This window comes from Diaporthe citri (genome assembly GCF_014595645.1).
Source record: "Diaporthe citri strain NFHF-8-4 chromosome Unknown scaffold_3, whole genome shotgun sequence".
Lineage (NCBI taxonomy): Eukaryota > Fungi > Ascomycota > Sordariomycetes > Diaporthales > Diaporthaceae > Diaporthe > Diaporthe citri.
This window is the reverse complement of record NW_025064848.1, coordinates 2772652-2794029: the sequence shown is the minus strand read 5'-3', so window position 1 is coordinate 2794029 and position 21378 is coordinate 2772652. Positions and strand designations below refer to the sequence as shown.

At 57.3% G+C, this 21378-nt stretch overlaps 5 protein-coding genes across 5 annotated transcripts; 2 read left to right on the top strand and 3 right to left on the bottom strand.

Annotated features, from left to right (window-relative positions):
* Positions 1-1165: 1165 nt before the first annotated feature.
* INS49_008354 (uncharacterized protein) lies at positions 1166-3159 on the bottom strand (the record flags this gene model as incomplete). The annotated part of the gene is made up of 3 exons (XM_043169098.1): positions 1166-2663; positions 2765-2817; positions 2872-3159. 3 exons carry the CDS (start codon positions 3157-3159, stop codon positions 1166-1168), a joined length of 1839 nt encoding a protein of 612 aa, XP_043026778.1.
* A 1167-nt stretch (positions 3160-4326) lies between these two features.
* On the top strand, positions 4327-4752 carry INS49_008353 (uncharacterized protein; the record flags this gene model as incomplete). The annotated part of the gene is made up of 1 exon (XM_043169097.1): positions 4327-4752. The coding sequence occupies one exon, from the start codon at positions 4327-4329 to the stop codon at positions 4750-4752; it is 426 nt and encodes a 141-aa protein (XP_043026777.1).
* A 7128-nt stretch (positions 4753-11880) lies between these two features.
* On the bottom strand, positions 11881-13433 carry INS49_008352 (uncharacterized protein; the record flags this gene model as incomplete). The annotated part of the gene is made up of 6 exons (XM_043169096.1): positions 11881-12043; positions 12112-12264; positions 12365-12578; positions 12997-13106; positions 13176-13186; positions 13374-13433. 6 exons carry the CDS (start codon positions 13431-13433, stop codon positions 11881-11883), a joined length of 711 nt encoding a protein of 236 aa, XP_043026776.1.
* A 636-nt stretch (positions 13434-14069) lies between these two features.
* On the top strand, positions 14070-15808 carry INS49_008351 (uncharacterized protein; the record flags this gene model as incomplete). Its single annotated transcript, XM_043169095.1, has 2 exons — positions 14070-14076; positions 14160-15808. 2 exons carry the CDS (start codon positions 14070-14072, stop codon positions 15806-15808), a joined length of 1656 nt encoding a protein of 551 aa, XP_043026775.1.
* Positions 15809-16486: 678 nt separating this feature from the next.
* INS49_008350 (uncharacterized protein) lies at positions 16487-19502 on the bottom strand (the record flags this gene model as incomplete). Its single annotated transcript, XM_043169094.1, has 2 exons — positions 16487-19248; positions 19307-19502. 2 exons carry the CDS (start codon positions 19500-19502, stop codon positions 16487-16489), a joined length of 2958 nt encoding a protein of 985 aa, XP_043026774.1.
* Positions 19503-21378: the final 1876 nt, after the last annotated feature.

Sequence of the window (21378 nt, the reverse complement as noted above, 5' to 3'; positions counted from 1 at the left end):
CACTCAGGCACCCAGGGCACCCAGGCACCCTGCCAGCAAGGGCACATTGTCGTGTGATGCGCTCAAAGATTTCTCGCATCTCCAGTCCCCTTGGCCATCCAGGAACATGCCGGACCGAATGGTGGAAGATGTGGGGATGGGGCCCGTCGGATGAACCACTAAGCATCTTTGCTGCAGGGAACATCTCCGTTGTTGTGGGATGGGACACTCGTGCAAGACTCTGGGGTTGCATGAGAAGCAGTCGGCAGATCCGCGGCTAAATTTGAGAAGTGTCACCCCGTGTCTCCCGCGGTGGCTGCGATGATTTCGGGCCATACTGCACATCTACATGTCGTGCCTCTATACGCCATGGCAGTGTAGCCATAACACGCTACCTTCCCTCTTGCGCTACTTCTACGCGGTGCTGCCAAAAGTACGGTTTGCCATCGGCCACACATCAATCCACGAGGCTGGCCCCCATCGTGTTGCCAAGCGCGGTACTGTGAAAAGGACATCGAGGCTGAAGTGATCGACTACCAAGGGATCGGCTCGGAACCGGGAAACTGCTATGGCATGCGGTTGGGTGAGACTCAACGGCACGGCGCGTGCCACATTTATCCGGTGCATGGAATGCGGCTCATAGTCTAATTGATTAACCAGGCCAAAAACAACCTCTTCTTGCTGACTTCGCTCATAGTCAATCCTGTGTCGGCATCACGAAAGCAAAAGAGTACAACAAGCCTCGTGTCTATTCATTTGGCTACGTCTGCCATGAACTGCCTCGACCGTCAGAGTTTCGCTGTCGCTTCCTTCCTACGCCTTTTGTCCATCCGGTGATTTCGGTTGTTCCTACCCGCGCGCCGTTCCCTCGTCCAGGCCCTACTCCTCGTGATCCATCGGCCCAGCTGAGCCCACGGCTCACATTATCACAGTCGGATTATATTAAGGGAGTGTGTGCTATTAAGGCAATTTTTGAGGGTATCGTCCAGGACGCTGTGACTGTCTGCTTCCATCCAATGCGAAATAATAATAAAAAAAGAGCGAGACCCAGTGTGGTGTTGATACAAGATGATATATAATGAAAGAGGTTATCCCAATCCACAGGGGCATTCCAGGTAATGCCAGACCATTCATTAGATCATTATAAAAATACAGTATTTCCAGAGGCGAGGTTGATATACCGCTCTCAACCCTGCCCGGGGGATTGGAAGTTTTGTGGAGTGATGTTCGGCTGGAATTGGAAGTTGTGTGACTGAGGCTCGCTGAGCTGCGCGATGGATCCCTTCCACATTGGGATTTGGTCAGGCGACCTTGACCAAGGATAGATGTCTCCTCGTGGCGGCGAATCGAATTTGAAAGCTGGGAATGCCTGCGATTGTACGGCAGCAGGAGTTGCCGGTTCGCTTTCGACGTATCTCGGCGCACAGAGCGAGGTAGGAAATTCAACCTCGGACCCGAATTGAGACAAACTGGGAGTGGCCAGTGCCTCGTCCGATGAGGAAGTATTCCCGTAGCCAGTGTCCAGTGTGAAGGTGGGGTGGTGAAAGGACTGGAAGCCCTGCTTCTGGACACCAGAATACGCCATATCCCGCATAAAGTCAGGCGTGCTCGGTGAGACTGCTGCGTTTTCCCTGAGGCCATTCATCGAAACCGAAGATCTCTGGAAGTTGAAACGAGGAGCATCTGCTGATAGATACTGCGTCTCAAAAGTCGACCCGACCGGGGACCCGTCAGATCCGTCCTTGAAAGTATTCGATGCGACAGTCAATGACGAGTTCCTGGCGAATTGCTCGAGGAAATTCGGGTCGAAAGATCGAGGGGATAGAGGTGAGACAGGAGGACCGGATTTGAAAATCTTGCCAGATAGTGGCCCGTTGGCCGACGCAGCTCTCCTCATCGATCCGTACATGTCAGATCGCTTGGAGCCCTCGACTCCTGTTTTTGGTCCGTTGGGATAGTTGCGCAGGGCCGTTTGGTTCAACCGCTGCGGCGGCCGGGTCTTCCTCCGCGACGCAATGCTTGGATGCGTAAACGTAGTATCAGCGGCCGAGTCCGATTGTTCGAGAGCTGGCGAGGTTCCAGAGGTCATGTCTGGGGACAACGTCTCCACACTGGAGAAGTCCGACTCTCCTGTGCCCGATTGGTCTCCAGTGTGGTCGTGGCTCGCCATGCCAGTGCTGAATGTCGCAGTGCTCGGGGTCAAGATCGATACTGACGAGGCGAAGGAGTCCGATCGCTCGATGCCTGATGAGAAAATTGGCAGGCCATGCATTTCTGCAGAAGAGAAATCCGGTGCGAATTGGCCATTAAGCGACTGGAAAGACATCTGATCCTGCGCATCCGTGTATGCATCAGGGGAGGACGAGAAGTTACCAGCATGGTTCTCAAAACTCGCTGCGATCAGAGGGACACTAGTGTTAGAGAAGGTATCTATCTGATTCGGCGGCAAGGGCTGAGGCTGTGAGGTGGTGGTGTGGCTGTCGCCGGCTAAATCTCTGCTGGCATCGTCCTCTCGTGATGCACCGTAACCTGCGACGGGACTCGGGGCGGATGAGTCGGTGGCGCAATCCTCGCTTTCCTGGCCCCTCGCGGAGTTGGGAGATGGAATATGCTGCTCCGGGAGGTCATCGGTGTCAGAGAACGGGGCCGACGAGGGCTGTAGAGGCTGGCTCCGGTTGCTCAAGCTGTAAAATTCGCTGCTGGTAGCATGCTCGCTTTCATCCTCTTGATGATCAACCACGTCGGTCTCCGACAACGCTGAATCGGCTGCCTGCTGGCTTCGTACGCTTGAACCCTGTGCACCTGTTTCTCTCTGGCTCTCCGATTTTGGAACCAGTTCTAGGACATCTGTTGTTAGCGTATGGCGTGGACAGGGAGTGTGCTGCTACATACGTTGACTTTTGGGACAGGACAACCCAGTTCCTCCGCCAGTTGGCGTTTTCGGCTAGTGCTTGGCTTCTGGGTCTCGTCTGTAAAGACCTTCTCGAGCTTCTGCTTTTCCTCCTCGGAGAAGCGCTTGCTGCATGCAATAGTGGCATGGTAGAGTTGGGAGCCTTGAGTCTGTTGCAGTGCCTGGAACATTTTCATGGAGGGCTGGTAGAATCGCTGTCCGTTGGATTGCAACATCATGGGGAACCCATGGTTGTGTGGGTGGCTCTGGACCTGCTGCAACATCGACATGGTTTCCAGATTGGGTTGCTGAGACTGCGCCTGTTGCCACATCGTCACAGGAGTCTGGTAACGCTGCATGGCAGCCAAGGATTCCATACAGTGCTGTTGCCTGGGGTCCATCATCGACGAAGCACGTCTGTTATAGTCATGACTCGTCTGTTCCTGGAACAATTGCTGGAAGTTGCTGTCCCCCATCCTGGCAGGCTGGACTGTCAACGGTGACGGAGTGCTTGGCGCGAAAGAGTGGATGCAAGTCCGGCGGATGAGAATTTGAAAGACAGAGGCAATCCCAAATTTTCAGTGGCTGTTAAGAAGGAATGCGCGTAGAACGAGAGAACGGGCACCCAACAATCAAGAAGGAGCGGCAGCTGGCGAATTCTTCGAAACCGAAGGAGATATCTTAGTCCGCTGAATGGTCGACCTCACAAATTCACCGTGAAAAGTTCCAATGTTCGCAAAAAGAGTGTGATTCAACAGTCGCCGGCAGCCTAGCACGGCATGGAAATTGAAAGTCCCGGTGTTGATTTAACGGAGGAGGAGGAGGAACAGGACAGGAGGATGAGGAAAAGGAGGTCTGTCGGCGGGTGAAGAGGGATCGAGGGGAGAGATGGAGGCGGCGCGAGATAACAAGAAGCTCAGGGTGTGAGGGTCGAGGACGACGGGTAAGACAAGGCCAGCCGAAGTCGTCCAAGCGGGATGACAAGACAGGGACGTGAAGGAGGCAGGAGGAGGGTGCGGGAGAGAAGTACTTTACGGAGATGCTGTGTGCCCGGGCGTAATTGTGATTGGGTGTGGCGCTGGGTCTCAAGCTGGGGTCCCTGAGGCTGTGGAAGCGGGCAATCTCAGTGGGTTCGGTCTGGCTGGGGTCCAGTCGGCCGGACAGGGGTAAGACAGCCGGTGCAAGGAGGAGGAGGAGGAGGGGGGGCCACTGGGCGGTGGGCCCCCCAAGTCTCGGAGCGAGGATGTCGTCCCCATCCAAGTCATCCCAGTCATCTTGACCTGTGCAGTACTGTGCAGTACATAACTTGTACTTGACGGCTCGATGTTGCACTGCGCATGCAACCCGCTGCGCTGTCCTCGCACGTCTGGTCAGGTCTGTGTAATAGAGTTTTGGACCTAAACCTTGGAGTGCACATATACAATCACCAGCTAATTCTATGCGGCTGCCGCCACAGCATGACGGTATGGGATGAACACATTGACACAGGCGGCAATCAACACAGCCAACACTTGATGCTCTCCGCTCCCGAGTCCAGAGATACAATGATGACGGAGACACCGCGCGAGTTTGCACCTTTGATTAAAGGGCGTCGAGGGATGGAGCTGGGCGTGGGTTCAAAGCGCAGCGAGGGCGCAGGCAAGGGTGGAGGAAAGCGTAGGGTGAGGGCTGATGAGGGCGAGGTCGAGGTCCAGGTCCAGGTCCAGGTCCAGGTCCAGGTCTCCGTCAAAAAGGCGCTGGCGCTGGCGCTGGCGTCGGCGTGCTGCAGTGCGGGCGGGCTGTGGGTGTCTGGCTGCAGCGGCGGGTGGGAGCTGAAGGACAAAGTAAACCTGGTGGCCGGTGGGTTGTGGTGGGTGGGTGGTGTGTGTGCTGTGAGCGAGTGAGTGAGTGAGTGCGTGCGTGCGTGCGTGCGGGTGGGTGTGTGGGTGGTGTGCAGCTAGTTGCATCCGCCATCTCGTTCACATCATCATCCCCGTGGCCCCGGCCGAGATGAGATAGATGATGGTCGGCAGGGAGGACATTCTGGGCTGGTGCTTGATCAGCGGCACGGCGCTTTCCACTGCCAGTGGTGCGCAGGTGGGGAGGGGGAGCAGGTACCTGTCCAGCGTAACCTGGCGGTACGGACGGGGTACGCAGGACTCGGAGCAGCTTGTCAGGGGCACGGGCAATCCCATGCCATGGCATCCCAACTTGTGCTTGCCCTGGAGCGCTCGTTCCTGGATCTTGACTAGTGGGCACGCCAAGATAGTGGGCCCCAGTTCTCGGGATCTCGTTGTGTGACGAGAGCTGAGCTGGCTGCTGGCCGCCTGCTGGGCTGCTGGCATGGCGTGGCATGGCGCGGCACGGCATGATGGCATGGCCAAGAAGAGCTGGGTGCAAGCTCACGGCTTCACGAGGTTGCTGCCCATGAGCCACTCTGCAATCTGCACCTGTATCCGGCCGTCGTCATCTTCCTGGGAGCTCGCCAGGAGGGCCTGGATCTGGAACAGGAGGGCTGGGGACGGCCCAGCGAGCTGCGCGGAAGTAGCCCGTAAATTAAGCGAGAGCCGCCAGGCCTGCCAGGCCTGCCAGGGACCCAGGATGCAGGCGTGCAAGCGTCCGATCGAGCCAGGAACGACTCGGCGCGTCCCAAAGGCTCGGGCACGTGTAATTTTTCCCCCCTTCCTTCCTTCCTAATCTCACTCTCTTTCTTTTGTGCCGTTGGTCATAAACATCCGTACCAGCAGGCGTGTGTGGTGGGTGCAGTGAGATGCGAGCGGGTGGGTTGGTGGGTGAGAGTTGGGATGTGATGGGACGGATGGGACGGGATGTGAGAGCTGATCAAGCATTCTCTCGTGCCGCTCGGGGGGGAGGGGGCGTTGCATGGCGTCCGGCCGAAGCGACTACGCAGTAGCCTCGAGACTCGAGAGTGGGAGGCGGGCAGCGGGCAGGCGCCTTGGTCAACGGCAGTGTCAGTGGCATCGATGGCAGGTCGGTCCACGTCGATGCATGGATGGCATACGTGTAGAGTGATGATGGTGGGGTCGCCGTCGACGTGTTTTTTGTTGGCGGCCAGGTCGGGAGTTGGAAGGATACGACTGTGCACAGACAAGTACCGAAAGCGGACGAGTCGCCAGGGGGAGCTCTACCGATATGGTAGGCGTCTCCTTGTGCCTGAGTCCCAGAATCCCAAGATGGCAATTGAAATGGGCTGGCCCCGCCTGCCCTCTGGTTCAGGTCCTGGTTCAGGTCCCAGTCCACGGCCCACCTCACCTCACCCATCGCCCATCACCCACTCGCGGGCCATTTCTTTTTGCAGACATTCCCCTCCCGTCATCCTCCGCCACTGCCCATCTTTGCTGCTCAGTGCTGACCTCACCCATCTTTCATCTTCCTAACGCGCCATGTCGAAGCCACGGGCAGCACAGGGGCACTCATACGCAAGACGACACAAACAGCCCCTCGTACCAATTTTTTTTTTTTTTTCAGGTCTTGTCTCCTTCGATGCCACCGCCTCGGCACCTTGCGATCCGCCCCCTCACCCGCCCCTCGCCCCCCCGCGGCGACTGCAGCAGTAGTCCAAGTCCAGCCGCTCGCCTCCCAGGACGGGCAGCGTCGGGAGAAGATGGCTACTCCTGCACCGTATACCATGTCATGTGCACGCCAGCACTCCCGCGCCATCCTCCAGAATGTCGCCTACGTGAGTATGTAGTCTGCCGCCGAGTCACCGTACAGTGCTCAGAGGTAGCCCATGCGTGGTCACACACCACACTGGATCGCACTTGCCCACATTTCTCATCATGACCAACCACAGCGGCTGAGCGGCATGAACTCCAGCGCGGCCTGTCTGCCCTATCATCTCGTCGCGGAGCACTTCTCCTCAGCACCGTATACACACGGTAGGCAGTCCGGTGGACACACACACATACACACACACGACCCATCCTGCATCCTGCACACCTGCACCAGGCTCCTGACGAACGCCATCAGCCTTGGGCAGGGGCCACTGCCACTCTTGCGCGCCCAATGGCTACTAAAAACGGTACCTGCCCCCATTCATGGCCCTCGACGGACCACACCTTCGCCCGCGGCATGTGTCATTGTCCCTTGCGGGTATGTGTACGCAACCAGACATCTCAATCCTGTTGACGGACTGGTGGGGCTGCCGGCCATCCATCGCAACTGGACGACTCGGAGCCTGTGGGGACTCGGAGTGGTGCGCTGGCCTGTGCAGTCCCTGCCGCAGGGTTGCAGTGCTTCTGCATGAAAGACTGATCTATTTATGGGTCAACTCTAATTTCAATCTGCAAGCTCTGGGGGCCGTGAGACGGCCAGTGCCAGTGCCTCTGCCCACCGCAGTATCCGTACAGCATGCATGCCTTGTACCCACCGCAGTCGCTGCGGTGGTCTGTGGGGGCGTGCAGTCTTCTGTGGTTTTGTACGGACCTCAAATCTCGAATTGGGCTCCAGAGCTGCTCAGTGCGCATCAATGAGGACCGAGCAGGTCAGGTATGAAGGGGCGACCGACAGACCACCAAACTGATGATGAGTGTCTGCGAAATCGACGGCACCTAGAGCGGACATCTTCCCCTCCTGCCGCCCACACAGAGAGTCCGACTCGGTGGGCAAGATTGTTGCTGGTGGGGTCCACTGACAGCATCTTCTCGCCATCTGTAGTACGGCTTGGGCAAGCAAGAAGGCGTGTCGTAGACACCAAAACATCCCGTTCTCGTCTTTTCAGCCTCAAACTCACAGCGCTCACCGCACCAGATTCGCACCGTCCACCTAATTACTAAGACCACCAGGCTTGTATAGCGCCGAGGACAGTACAGCAGCTGCTTGTCCCACCTTCTCCGGTGCACCTGCTGCTCGTTGTCACCGTACCATTGTGCCCAACCCCGGGGGGTGGCCGGCATTGAAGGCTAGCTCCCGGGTAAGGCCTGGTAAGGCTCTACTGACAGTGTCCAGGAGCTCCAAGAAGCCGAATTCCACACCGACTCCGACAAAGTCAGTGGCATGTTAGCCCTCACAAGTGGCAGCCATTCACGTCTGTCCGGCAATTCGGCGTTGCTTTCCCTACCGGCGTCGAAGTGGCAAACTAAGAATTCGAGCCTCTGGTCAAGAACGTAGAGACTTTTGGCCAGCGTGCAGTCCCTGGCTGGATGCAAGCAGACCTACGATGCAACTCTGCACTGCGGCTTGTTTCTACAGCCTTCGGCTTTTTACACGGCTTGGTGTATTGAGCTGAAACCACGATGGCAAGCACCGCCCGCCATTACAAGTCTGCCATTGTATCTCTATTCGGGATCAAAGGCCTGGCACTGACAATCACATTGCCCAAGACTCTTGAAAACTATTGAGCAAATTTGATATCTACCTTGAGTCTTATGTACCAAACGCAAGATGAGTTCTGCCTCGACCATCGAGACTTGTTTGCGAGCGGCAAGCGGTGTTACCATAGATTTTCCACCAACCGATTCGAAACCTGCAGGGCAGTTTATGCGGGCTTCTGCATGCTGTGGCACATTACCAGCCTGATTGGGCACCTGTGGGCTTCCATGGGTGACCGTCTTGTGGTCCGTCGGGTCAACAGTTCTGTCGCGAACAGCAAGCACGTCCTTTTGTTCCTTGCTCCTGCAGGCAAGGTGTGGTGAACGGTGCATTTCATTTTAAGAATCTCACACGGGTCTAAAGTGCCTTGATGGTTCGAGATGCCGAATGATCCCTCGCAGTTGCATCGGCGCGCATGCCGCAGAGTAGCACCAAACGAACGGTGATGGATGTCAGACTTCGCAACGAGTTTATCTTCTGTCAGAGTTGCTCAGTTGTGGGCCAATGAAAGCAAGCCTCTCTGCGCAGAGATACCGGCGGCCGACAACGAACACAGTCAGAGATGGAGACCTCGTCTGATGAATCTAGGCACAACCCAGTTGGGTTTTAGCTTGTTTCTTCGGCTGCAGCCGGACTCGCGTCCTAGCATGACTCTGAGAGCCTGGATAAAGGCTTACGTCCTAGGCCTTCACCAACAGCGACGACGACACGACCCCATGTTCTTGCCGCCCAGACTGTGGTGTTGCTGCAAACTAGGACTAGTGAGGACTCGCCGTGGCCGACCATCCACCGTGCACAGTACGTCTCCGTCTACCATGCATCAGGGCAGTCAGTGGTCGAGAGGACGGGCTCCGCACTGGCAGCTCTTCACGCTACTGCGGATCTTCCAAGGAGCTCATCGGGACGAGCAGCCGCCTTAGGTCTCTCCCTTGTGCGATGCGACAGTTGCGGTGCGCGAAGATCTTTGTTTGGCCGATCTGGCCGAGGGCAATGACGAAAAGTCAACTGACCAGGGGTAAGATTGGAGTCTCCACCCATCCAGGATCCGTCGTCATTCACGTGCACGATGAAGATGGAGTTCGGACGAAACCAGGGGGCCCCAGGAGATTGAAAATCAATCTGTCCCTGATGACCGGGCATGCCACGTGTGTCTAGTGCGCGCTGCGGGCAGCGCCGTGCTGGCCCGCCGCCGACTCCAGGAGCAGATGTACCGAGCCCGTACTGCACCACCCTTTCGAGACTAGCACAGCCCAGAGCGGTACCAGGGATACCTCGATCATCAAACAGGGATCGGTGTGGGGAGGCCATGGGCTCCCTGGCTAGGGCAGTGTCAGGGAGTCGTCCCTGAGTGCACGGGCACTCGCTCATTTTAGCCTCTCCCCCATCTCGTTCTATCCCCCGCGGGCCTATCTTTGTTGGGCTGCACAGCGCGGCTCTCAAGAGACACACCGTCACGGCCGTCACAGCCGTCACGGCTCCCAGCTGACTGGCCCCTGACGCCTATGGCATACAGAATTCCACGCCAACGGCCGCACAGTCAACAGCTGATCGATCACCGACGTTGTCAGCAGGGGCGGCGGCCCAGCGATTGCCCGTCCACGATCCCATGCGCAATGGCGGGAAATCGCCATTGCAACCAGACACTGTCACCCTCGGCGCAGACAGCCAACCGCATCTCCTCTACCGCCCATCTCTGCCACGCGCCACGCCTTGTGTGGTTGACGTTGCGAGCGGCTTCGCAGAACCCGCTGTGCTGCCGGGGCTTCTCATGCTCTAAGGACTGCTTTGCAGCGCGTTGTCGCCCACCAAGACAGCATGCGGTCAGGCGCTTGGGATCATCTTTCAGCCCCTCCCTCGGTGCACAGTGTTGCCCTCGCAGGGGCGCCCCGGGATAGCGAAGTGTCTTCCTACCTTGCTTCTTGCATACGCCACCAGCTCGCCACTGGTCCAACACATCCGATTAGGGGCGTTCTCCTGCAGATTGACACCTCTGACTCGGAAGCGATTGGCTCCAGGTCAACCGGGACCTCAGCTTGCCGCAAAAGGATCAGCAGATCATCCTTGCGGCGATCGTTTGTGCAGCGCCAACCAAACCAGGAAACAGTTCAGTGATGTCGAGCCCGCCCGGATGGATATCAAAGTGCGCGAAACTCTCGTCGCATCCGAAGCCCGTCACCTCGTGTCAACGGCACATCGGGGACCTAAAATGTCGAGATAGGTTACGCAAATCGGCGACCATCCCGACAGTGGACGATTGTGTCGGCCCCAGGTGTCACTATGTCGCTTTCCCTGCGTCGTACCGTACAACCGCCGCCGTTCGGCCTCATCTGGCAGACAGTAACGAGGCACAGGGCGAAGGGTAAGCAGGGATCCACGACGACACCGAACTCCCCTGTTCCAAGCCTTGTGCTGTCTCGGAGGATTCCCCGGGCAGGCGAATTCTCTGGGCTTCCACACAAAATCTATGCCATTCTTGCGCGAACCGTCGGGACCTTGCAGTTGGTGGCTGAGACAGGCAACCATCTATACGGAGGATGGTGGTGAGGTCTCCCCCTCCATGGCGAGCAGTTTCTTGTAGGTCCCCACCGCCACAATCCAGTGGGTCGGTAAAGGATAGGGCTTGAAATGGTTCGAGAAGAAAATCTCCTATTGTCTCCTCGCCCACCCCCCTGTCATCGGCGTCCGGGTTGGTGCCTGGATGAGCTTTGTTATTGCCCATCTCTGCTCGGCGGTGGAAATATTTGTCTGAGACTTTGAGGATGAAATTCGATCATCTAGCATCGGGAAGTAGTCTCCCGTGACCGGTCCTGTGCTCGCCCCCGTACCGTGGACTCGGTATCCGTCTCGTTGAACAAGAACCGCCTCGCAGGCCACGGCGGAATAGTTCCAGCCGTAGGTTTCGGTGATGACCGTAGACTCTCATGTTTTTCTGGATGCCGTTCCTGCTCTCGAATCGGCTCGGCGGCTTTCACCTTGCAATATCGGTGTGGTGCTTGCTCGGTCCGCATCGAGGGACGTTACACAATGTGGGCCAGAATCTTCATCAAGCATGTTGTTCATAGGAAGACATTGCCATCGGCAGCATGGTGTCGCTTGTCACAACGGTGGTGAGCCCTTACCATCCGAATTATGTGTCTGAGCCCGACAAAGAGCCAAATCAACCGGCAGCGCATCCCGCAAATATCCACTATTTCCTGACTTGTTTGACACTTGGTTGTAGTTGTGGATCTTTGCGGGGCTCTCCCTCACCCAGAGATACTTACACGGAGAAGTTGACGTCTGTCTCTGGCAATTTGTCATGCGGGCAACGGGCCGAACCAGCTCGTGGATGATGATTCATGGTCCAGCCACGATACGCTTCCCGGATCACTGGTGGTTTGTCTCCCACCGGAACCACCTCGGAGTTGACTGCGTCGCAAAAGCAAAGACAGCCAGCCATGCAGCGCAAAGAAAACACAATTCGAAAGCTCATGCGAGATAGCTTGGACATCACGAGTTGTTGGATGGGCCAGTGGGATATGCACAATCCTGCAGGTTAGATTACGATATCTCGCTACAGGTTCCCTTCCGCAAGACATGCCTGTCTCCTCTCTCGAGTTGGCAACTAAAATGCTTCTCTAAATGTCTGTTCTATCATAGTGAGTTCTTTCCAGTGCACCGTACTGGCCCCGTGCGAAGCATATCTGCAAAGGTCCCGATGATCATTGGGGCCCCATGCCCACGCCGTTCTCCGTGGGCAGCTCCGCCAGCCCGTTCGAGAATTCCAACGTGACCAGTCCGTCCTCGACCCCGACGATCCTGACCGAGTCCAGGTCCTTGACGATCCAGTCTGGTTCGGCGGCCTTGACCTGTTCTGCGGTATGACTGGGCCGTTTGTCAGTATGCAAATCGTTTCCCAGCTTCCATTCAACACGAGGTGAGGAGGAACATACCTTGTTACGAGTCCCAAGACCTTGCATCCAGCCGCTTTGCCGGCCTTGATACCCGCGGGGGAGTCCTCCAGCACGAGTACGTTTGCGTTCTCGTTAGCACCGGCCAGGCCGATCCGCTCCAGGCCCAGTATATAGCAGGCTGGGTCAGGTTTCCTAGGTTCTCATGTTAGAAACACGTTTCCTCTTCAGGGCCGCTGAAAGAGCTCGGGATACGCCAGGGGCTGGAGGGGAAGCACAGGAAGGGGATGGTTACCCATTCTGGACGCTCTCTGCAGTTACCAGGTGCTCTGGGTTGGGCAGACCGAGCACCTTGAGCCATCCAGTAACGAGAGGGACTGTTCCCGATGTGACAATTGCCCAAGGGATGTGATGATCGCCGATTTCTTTGAGCAGCGCACGAGCTCCGGGGATCTCGTATGCGTCCTCGCCGTGGTATTGTGGGAGGAGGCCCTCCATGTGCTTGACATCTGGGGAAAGGGTCAGTGCCATGTGACGAGTGGATGAGCGGCCCGTCCTGGCTGTCCCTGCCTGGCAAATCGGATCAAGTCCTGTGGGAGAGGTGGAAAAGGCGAATGCAAAGAACACGTCGTCTCGTGGTTGAGAAGTCTCAGCTGAGAGCAACGCTTCATGCATTCATCGCATCCCGAGCTCTTCCCCTCAGGTGTCTGCAAGCCCCTGATGTGCAGATTCCTGCCGAACGAGTACCGACAAATACAGCTGGCCAGTGGTTGGGAGCCGGGGAGCTCCGGCCACTCCCAACCACTCTGAGTGCCCTCAAATCCCGAACTGGACCTGACAGCCACCTGATTTGCTTCTCCGATTGCATGCCAAGAACAGCCGTTGCGGTGGGAAGGGGGAACAGGTCCCTCGGATGGTCAGACTTACACTCCCAGTTCGCCTTCTCAGGCGCCAAGATCTTGAGGATGTCTATACTTCTCCGGCCGTGGGACGTCTCGAGGATGACCTCTGGCGCAACCCCGATTTCTTTTCCCACACTTCAGACAGTCTGTCAGCGGGCGGCCAAGTAGTCCAGAACATCGTAACCGCGTTGGGGTATAACTTACGTATGCCAGTGCTTCACAACCGCATTTGTTGAGTCTATAATTGTGCCCTATGACCTTGTCAGTAACTGCCTACAAATCTCTGCAAGAAGTGGCCGTTGAGGTGGCCGCAGAGGTCAGTTTGTAGTATTCTTCCTGTACAGAACATTGCCCTGAAAGACGCCTGAGAACACACGATGAGAAGATCATGAGATCACCTACATCCATGTCGAATAGGAAGCCGCGGAAAGAGCCCCGTACGGGCGGGGCTGAGAAGGCCATTGTAGAATTGGGAAAATGAGACCGAGGTTGTTATTGCAACGATGCAGTGAGGTAGGAAACGACAGTGAAAGGATTCCAAACATATACATATAGCCCGCAAGAGACTTGCGACCGAAAGAATCGCTATGACTCTATTTCCAAAAATTGAAGAATAAAACACGCCAGCGGCCAGCAAGGTGTTGGGCCGCTGTCGTGATGACAGACGGAGCGTGGCCGGCGGCTCCATCGGAGCTACCAGATTGAGTTAAGCGCCCCATGGGATGGATTCCCGGCACCGTGGTCTGGCAGAGGCTTCCCTTGCCTGAGAGATGTTCCTTTTAGCGTTGCGTGTTTCCTACCTGATCAACTCCACTCATTATCAGGTTAGATCAACCCCGAAGGTTCGACGCTAGGAGTGCGCTCGGTGGATGGGTGGGAAATAGTGGCTCCTCAAAAACCTGGCGGGTTTGCTGCCGGTCTGGCGAAACCCCCGACGAAGAGGGCTAGGGTTCTAATCGATTACATCGGGCGGTGAGAATTTTCTGCATTCTGCCGCTTTTCATCGCCTTTTGCTCGAGTTCGTCGCATCCCAACACACCCAGTCAGTCTCCGTGACCATAACCTTCCAATTCAGTGCTGACCAGCCTCCAACTCAAAATGGCTGGTTCGATCAATAAACCCAAGAGTGAGAATACTTGCAAAGTGCTTTTGAGCGTGAAGACCATGCAGCTGACCTCTCACGTGCAGAGCCCAAGTCCAAGCGGGGCACCACGAGGTTACGGGCAAAGATCGAGAAGAAGTCCCACGCCAAACAACGAAAGGACAGGAAGCAAGCCAAGAAGAACCCAGAATGGCGCTCCAAACTGAAGAAGGATCCGGGTATCCCAAACCTGTTCCCTTACAAGGAGAGGCTACTGCAGGAGATTGAGGAGAAGAAGGCTCGGAAGGAGGAGGAGGCTCGAAAGCGCAAGGAGGCCCTCAAGGCCGCCAAGACCGGCCAGGTGGCACAGGCCAATGATGGCGAGCAATTGATGGAGGAAGACCTCGAGGATGAAGATGTTGAGGTGGACGACGACGTGATGGACGAGGACGACGTCGACGAGTCAAATCCCATGGCCGCACTGTTGGCGAGCGCGAGGCGGGCCGCCGAGGACTACGAGCGGGAGCTGCAGAGTGGTGACGACGACATGGACGACGACTCCGATGACGATTCTGACGACTCAGAAGACGAACACCCTGGAGCTACCCGAGTGGCAGGTGACCCAACTTCTCGGAAAGCCTACGACAAGGTTTTCAAGCAGGTTGTGGGGCAGGCCGACGTTATCCTCTATGTTCTCGATGCGAGAGACCCCGAGGGAACACGGTCAAGGGACGTCGAGAAGGCTGTCATGCTGGCAGCATCAGGCGGGAAGCGGCTGATCCTGGTACTCAACAAGATCGATCTCATCCCGCCACCAGTTCTGAAGGCCTGGCTCGCGCACCTGCGCACATACTTCCCCACCCTTCCCATCCGCGCATCCAACGCCGCGCCGAACGCTCACACATTCAACCACCGCGACTTAACCGTGCAGAGCACCAGCGCTACCCTGTTCCGCTCCCTCAAGGCCTTTGCCGCAACCCGCAACCTCAAGCGCTCCATCTCGGTCGGTGTCATTGGCTACCCGAACGTCGGAAAGTCCTCGGTCATCAACGCCCTGCTCTCAAGACTAGGCGGCGGCCGGGGCCAGCGATCAGCCTGCCCGGCAGGCGCCGAGGCCGGCGTGACGACCTCCATCCGATCCGTCAAGATCGACAGCAAGTTGACCCTGCTCGACTCCCCCGGTATCGTCTTCCCCTCGACGTCCGAGGTGTCCCCGACCGGGTTCGTGCCCAAGAACCCGACCGAGGCGCACGCGCACCTGGTGCTCCTCAACGTCGTCCCGCCCAAGGCCATCGAGGACCCCGTCCCGGCCGTCACGCTCCTGCTCAAGCGCCTGTCCACGTCCCCCGCCCTGATGGAGAGGCTGATGGGCGCGTACGACCTCCCTCCCCTGCTGTCTAACTCGGACACGGGGGACGCGACCACGGACTTCCTCGTGCAGGTCGCGCGCAAGCGCGGCCGCCTTGGCAGGGGAGGCGTCCCCAACATCCAGGCGGCGGCGATGACCGTCGTCACCGACTGGCGGGACGGCCGCATTCAGGGATGGGTGGACGCGCCGGCCGTTGCTGCCGCGGCCCGGTCAGCCGACGGCGCCGCCCCTGTCGCCGGGATCAAGCTGCCCGCTCCTGCGCCGCATGCGGATGCGGCTGCGGACCAGAAGCAGATCGTCACGGAGTGGGTGGCCGAGTTCAAACTCGATGGGCTCTGGGGTGACGATGATGCGTCTGCGGTCAAGGAGGTCGAGATGGAGGGCTAAAAAGAAGGACACTTGGGGGTGGATGGTGAAGGGCCCGCTCTTCGTCATGTGAAGGGTTTTGTGGCACATTATGTGCGTTGGGCGTTCGGAGTCAGATACGTGATACTCAAACGTTTATTCTACAATCAGAAATGATATAAGAGCATAGTACTGATCTTTCACTGGGGATGTGAATCTTCTCGCACCTCAGGCAACCGGGACGTAGCTCTTCAAGTCTTCAGCAGCTCGGCGGAACTGACTTTCCTGGCGTAGGGTACCGTGAGTCCGGGCTTGTAACCAGGTAGGTGGATCGAGCCCAAGTGGGTTTCTGAGAAGGGAATAGGATTCAGAGCTGTTCGAGGGCCAAATTGCATTGCAGGTGGCCCTGGCGTGAACTGGACCCGAGTCTCGGTCATGAGGTATCCATACCGTTTCATGTCCAGTATAATGGTCCGTCAGCTACGTGGTGCTTTGTGAAATGTCCACCAGGATAGTGCTAACAGAGGTAGACCTGTGGCCTGCATGATACTAGTGGATCAGCAGAATGCACCGCATGGCATTCACCTTGTTGCATTAAGTTTCTTCTTGTGAGGGTGGACACGAATTAGGTGACTCAATTTAGCCGTGGCCTGAGCCAGATGGATCCATCTCGAATATCCGACCCCGTAATACCGAAGGGGGATCTAGAATGCCGTCTTTTCAAAATACAGAAACCAGCTCCATCTTAGCAGTTCTCTTGCCCGTAGACTCCTCCTTCTGGTCGCTGATCCTGACCCTGACCTTCTGGAAAAGCTCCACGCTGACCTCCCTGCTCCCGGACGTCCTCAGGACGTAGTCCTCGGCGTCGTACGTGGCCTGTGGCTCCGGGTCGGCGAGGTCCCGCAGCCGGATGACGCTCTCGATGCCGAAGCGGGGCACGAGGACGACGAAGCCGTTGCTGAAGATCTTCATGACGAACCCGTCCTCCTCGGTAACCCTGCCGCGGACCGCCTGACCGACGTAGTAGGCGATCGAGGCCCGCCCGGCCAGCTGCGCGTTGCGGTGCCGCACGTTGATGTTCTTGCACACCGCCTCGAGCCGGCCCCTGCTCCGCACCGAGGGCGCCACCGGCTCGTACTCGATCGCCGCCGCGAGCTGCCGGTGGGCGACCAGGTCCGCGTACCGCCGGATCGGAGACGTGAAGTGCGTGTAGATCTCGGACGCGAGGCCGTAGTGCCGGAACTCCGGGTACGACTGCGTGCCCGAGCAGAAATACTCGGCGCTCATCATGCACCGGGTGGCCATGACGCGGACCAATGTGTTGAAGAAGGGCTCGTTGGGGTCGACGCACGCGTCAAGGCTGTCGGCCAAGGCGCGTGATGAGACAACGTGCAGCTCCAGGCCCCTCTTAACCTTGAGCTGGTTCGAGAGCTCGTCAAAGTTGGATTTGGGCGGCGCGCCGTGGCGCCGGAGGATGGCGGTCTGGGGGAAGGCCTCGTAAATCTTGCCTGCAACGCTAATGTTGGCGAGAAGCATGAATTCCTCGACGAGGGAGTTGGTGTCGAGGAGCTGTTTCGTCTTGACATCGATAGGATCTGACGTCTCCGACTCCATCTGCACCTTGACCTCAGGCGAGGAAAGGCTCAGGGCGCCGGCGTCCATGCGCTTCTGCTTCAGCTTCTTAGACAGCATGAGTAGCGTCCGTATGCCCTTGGTGAGGTCGTCCTGTTGAGACACATCGTCGATCCTAAGCTGTGCCTCCTCGTAGCTGAAAGCTTCTCTTGACTTGATGACCGACTTCGTGAAGCGCACGTTAACGATATCAGCATTGGGGTTCATCTCCCACAACACTGAAAACGCGTATCGCTCAACGTAGGGCTTAAGGGAGCACAGATCTGTGCCCAGGAGCATGGGAAGCATGTCGATACGCTTGTCGACCAGATATACTGTCGTGCCGCGAATGCTAGCCTCCGTGTCCATCGCGTTGTTTGGCTTCACGAAATGTGACACATCGGCGATATGCACTCCAACCTCAAAATTACCGTTTGGTAACGGCTTTGCATGCAACGCATCGTCGATGTCTTGGCAGCCAATGGGGTCAATACTGCAGATGAGAAGCCCTCGGAGATCCTCTCTGTCTCTCCACCCCGGGTCATCCGTGCTGGCTGGAACCTTCCAGTCATGTCCCTCCTTTGGCAAGCAGTCCAGCACGGTCTTTGGGAAAGGTCGATACTGTACGTCGTACTCGAGAAGTAGCGCCTCAGTCTCCGCAGCCTTGGTCTCCATCTCGCCCAGGGTCCGCACAAGATGCCCTACAGGATGTCTCGAGTCTCGGTCCCAAGCGTCCATAGTGACCAATATCCTCTTTCCAAGCAAATCAGCCACCTGTCTTGTGCGGAGCCGAATCTTGGGGATCTTCTTGTCCATGGGAACGAGAAACACCGTATCTTGCCTCCTCCCTTGCGTTGAGGATTGGCTGACTGATGACTGGTCAATATGCCCAACATATTGACGCCAATTCCGCTTGATCACGCCCACAACCTTTGCAGTCGGTTGGGCATGGCCCTCTCCTGTCTTGCCCTGTGTCCTCTTCACTTCATCCTGAAGCGCCTTCTTCTCCTTTACTGAGACGAGTTCATCACCGTCGTCACCCTCGGCGTTTTCGTTCTTTGTCAGGGCCTCTTCCTCGATGATCTGTGTGGAGGGCTCCTTCCACTGATCTTTGGGTAAGACCTCCACGACCACAACGTCACCGTCGACCGCCCGGTTGATGCTCTCTCGTCCCATGACTATCAAGGCTTTGGGGAAAGCAGGTACTCGAACTGAGCCCTCCAGATAGTTGTATGGCGACATGTTGAATAAGCCCTGGTGGAGCAGTCCATTCTTGACTCCCGTCATCATCTTGGACATCGAGTAATAGTCTGGGTAGATGTGCCCGCCCGGCCCCCGCTGCTTGTCGACCTCGGCCTGTGACTCGGGGATCATATCCATGAGCTCGTCCGCATTGTCCAGGCCCTTGACGTACTCGCCCAGGGAGCACGATGCGATGCCTTCGGCCTTGGCCTTCCGCAGGTTGTCGCGGTCGTTGCTGAGCATGACCACCGTGGGCACCTTCTTGGCCCTGGTCTTGGCCAGGTGCTCGCCGTACCACGAGACGGCCTTGCGCACCGCGCGGTCGTTGCGGTCGTTGACGGTCTCGCCAGGCTCACGGGCCACATGGGTCTCGAGGCGGAACTCATTGAAGAAGACGTAGAAGCGCTTCTCGTCGCTCTTGGTCAGGCCGATCAGGCGGTTGTACAGGGGGAGCGAGCGGTTGCGCAGCTCCTCAAGGACAATCTGCAACACAATGACGTCGTAGAAGGCAGAACTCTGCTCAAAGAGGTCCATGGCGTTGAGGAACGCGTTGGTGTCGGGGACGATGTAGTGGCCCTTGGGGAAGGCCTTGGTGCCAGCAGGCTCCTGGGAGAGCACGAATGGCGCGACTGTGATACGTGAGCATGTGATGGAGCGCAGAAGTAGACAGGGCCATATCTATCTCACCTTTCCCTGCTGCATCTCGAGGGGCAGTCTTAAGGCAGCTCGAACACAGTTCGGATGAGCAGGGGATGTCTTGCCGCAGGTATACCTCCTTGACAATCTTCTGCAGCTTGCCAGCCTTCGTAGACCGGATGTAGACTTTGCTCGCGATGCTTGAAGCCAAGGGGTCAGAGCCCAGGCTCCTCTTGAGACTGGTCATCTTCGCAGAGTCCGCTGTCTGGGCATTTAATGTGGTCCGTTTGCTGCTCTCGACGGCTGCTGTCGATGTGATGTAGTCTTTGGAAATTTCACTGGGTCCTGTTTATCGATAAGACGAGACGTGGTGCTTGGATGATCCGCAGGTTCTGGATGGGATGTCCTTGTTCTCAGCAAACATTGCAGCACACGCTCAGATAGTTACTAAGCCCCTCGCTTGACACCCTCATGCCTCGATTTGTTCTCCCATCGACGGTAGGCGCAAAGCAACAAAAGACAGCCCAGGAGGCATCGTGAGAACCTCATCACGTGCCGGCTTACTAAGCTGGCCGGCGGTCGAGACGATGCGGAGCATGGAATGCTGAAACCATCGCCTGCCCTACTGTCCAGCTAGTTGGGCAACACAGCATCGAGTAGATTGCCCAGGCGTTCGGAGAGATGCCTAAAGGTATCACGGAGCTAGAGTAGCCGCGTGATCGAATCGCGACCGAGTCAATCAACGCATTACATCCGTCTGTGCTGTCGGGCAGACGAGGTGGAACAAAGTACTAGGTAGGAGGGAGGTAGTCTGTACGGCGCTGCGAGCAGATGCCTTCCATTCCCATCGGCTCTCGATGCCTCGCAGTACGAAGTATAGGGAGGCCCCGCCCCAGTCTGTAGTGTTTCTGATCCTACCGCTATTCCGTCTTTTGCCTTTTCAAACAGGCGGGTTTTCAAGGACTAGGCTGTGTAACTCGAACGAGCTGCCGGGCACTAGACAACCTTCAATGCACTACTGTGTGTAGGCTTTCACAGGTTCTGCCCAAGGGGCAGAAAAAAGCAAGTGCATGTCGAGTCATAGGCATCTGTGTACGGGGTAGACGGGGAGGGCAGCTGCTGTGATTCGCACGCTGGAATGGGTGTTCCATGGGTCGACTCCCGACAACTACATGGTACAATGATATGTATGTGTATATTGCTCACCCACAGCATCGCAAACCGCAGGCATATCCTCGGAAGCCCCAGAGCCTAACCCGCAGTCTTCGGCGTGCCTCCCTTGCTCTGATCGTCGGCGCCGAGCTAAATCAGAACATGGACTTGGTTGCGATCAAAGCTTCGGGCCCGTCCTCGTCGACGGGTACTTCGCTGTGGTACTTGCTCGCAGCGTGGGTATGCCAGTGGAGCACCGAGGCCGGTGGGGGCCCTTCCAAGGTCCCGCCCCGTTGATCCACCTGCTGAAACCTTGACAAGGCTTGGTCCAAGCAAGGGATGGAGCAGACGGACGAGCTATACCATGCCATGACGGCACTCAAGTGACCAGGACAGAGGTGCTGAGGCCGCCCTGAGCGCCGTGTCATGTTGCAATCCTCGTGCTCCGTTTTAGACTTCTACTTTTAGCACGGGCAACCTTGTTACACGCGGCGCAGCACGTTCACAGTGGCACAGTCTAGCTGCGTACGGTACGACGGTGCGGTGCAAGATCACACAGAGATAGATAAGATAAGTTGCCGAGGATGGGGAGGGGCCCACCGTGCGTCCATCCGCCCATCCATCAACTGGACAGTGGGAACTGGGAAGGCCTGCGGGCATCATGGATCCACCGTGGCCCGCGCTGGCCTGTGCTTGCTTGCTTGCTTGTCTGCCCTCTGCAAGGCGATCCAGACCTCACCTCATGGCTGCTGACGTGCCAGCATGATCAGTGGGAATCTGCATCTGCATCTGCACCTGCATCTGCATGACTGATATAATCAGGGTCATTCTGTATGTGGGCGGGCGACGGTGCAGTGCATGGGCGGCCAGGTGGCCGATGGCTGTCCCAGAATGGAATCCACTCACCAACAGGCGGCCCACAGAGGGGTCCTCTTCTGCTCGCTTGCATCTGCGCAGCTTGGTACAATAAT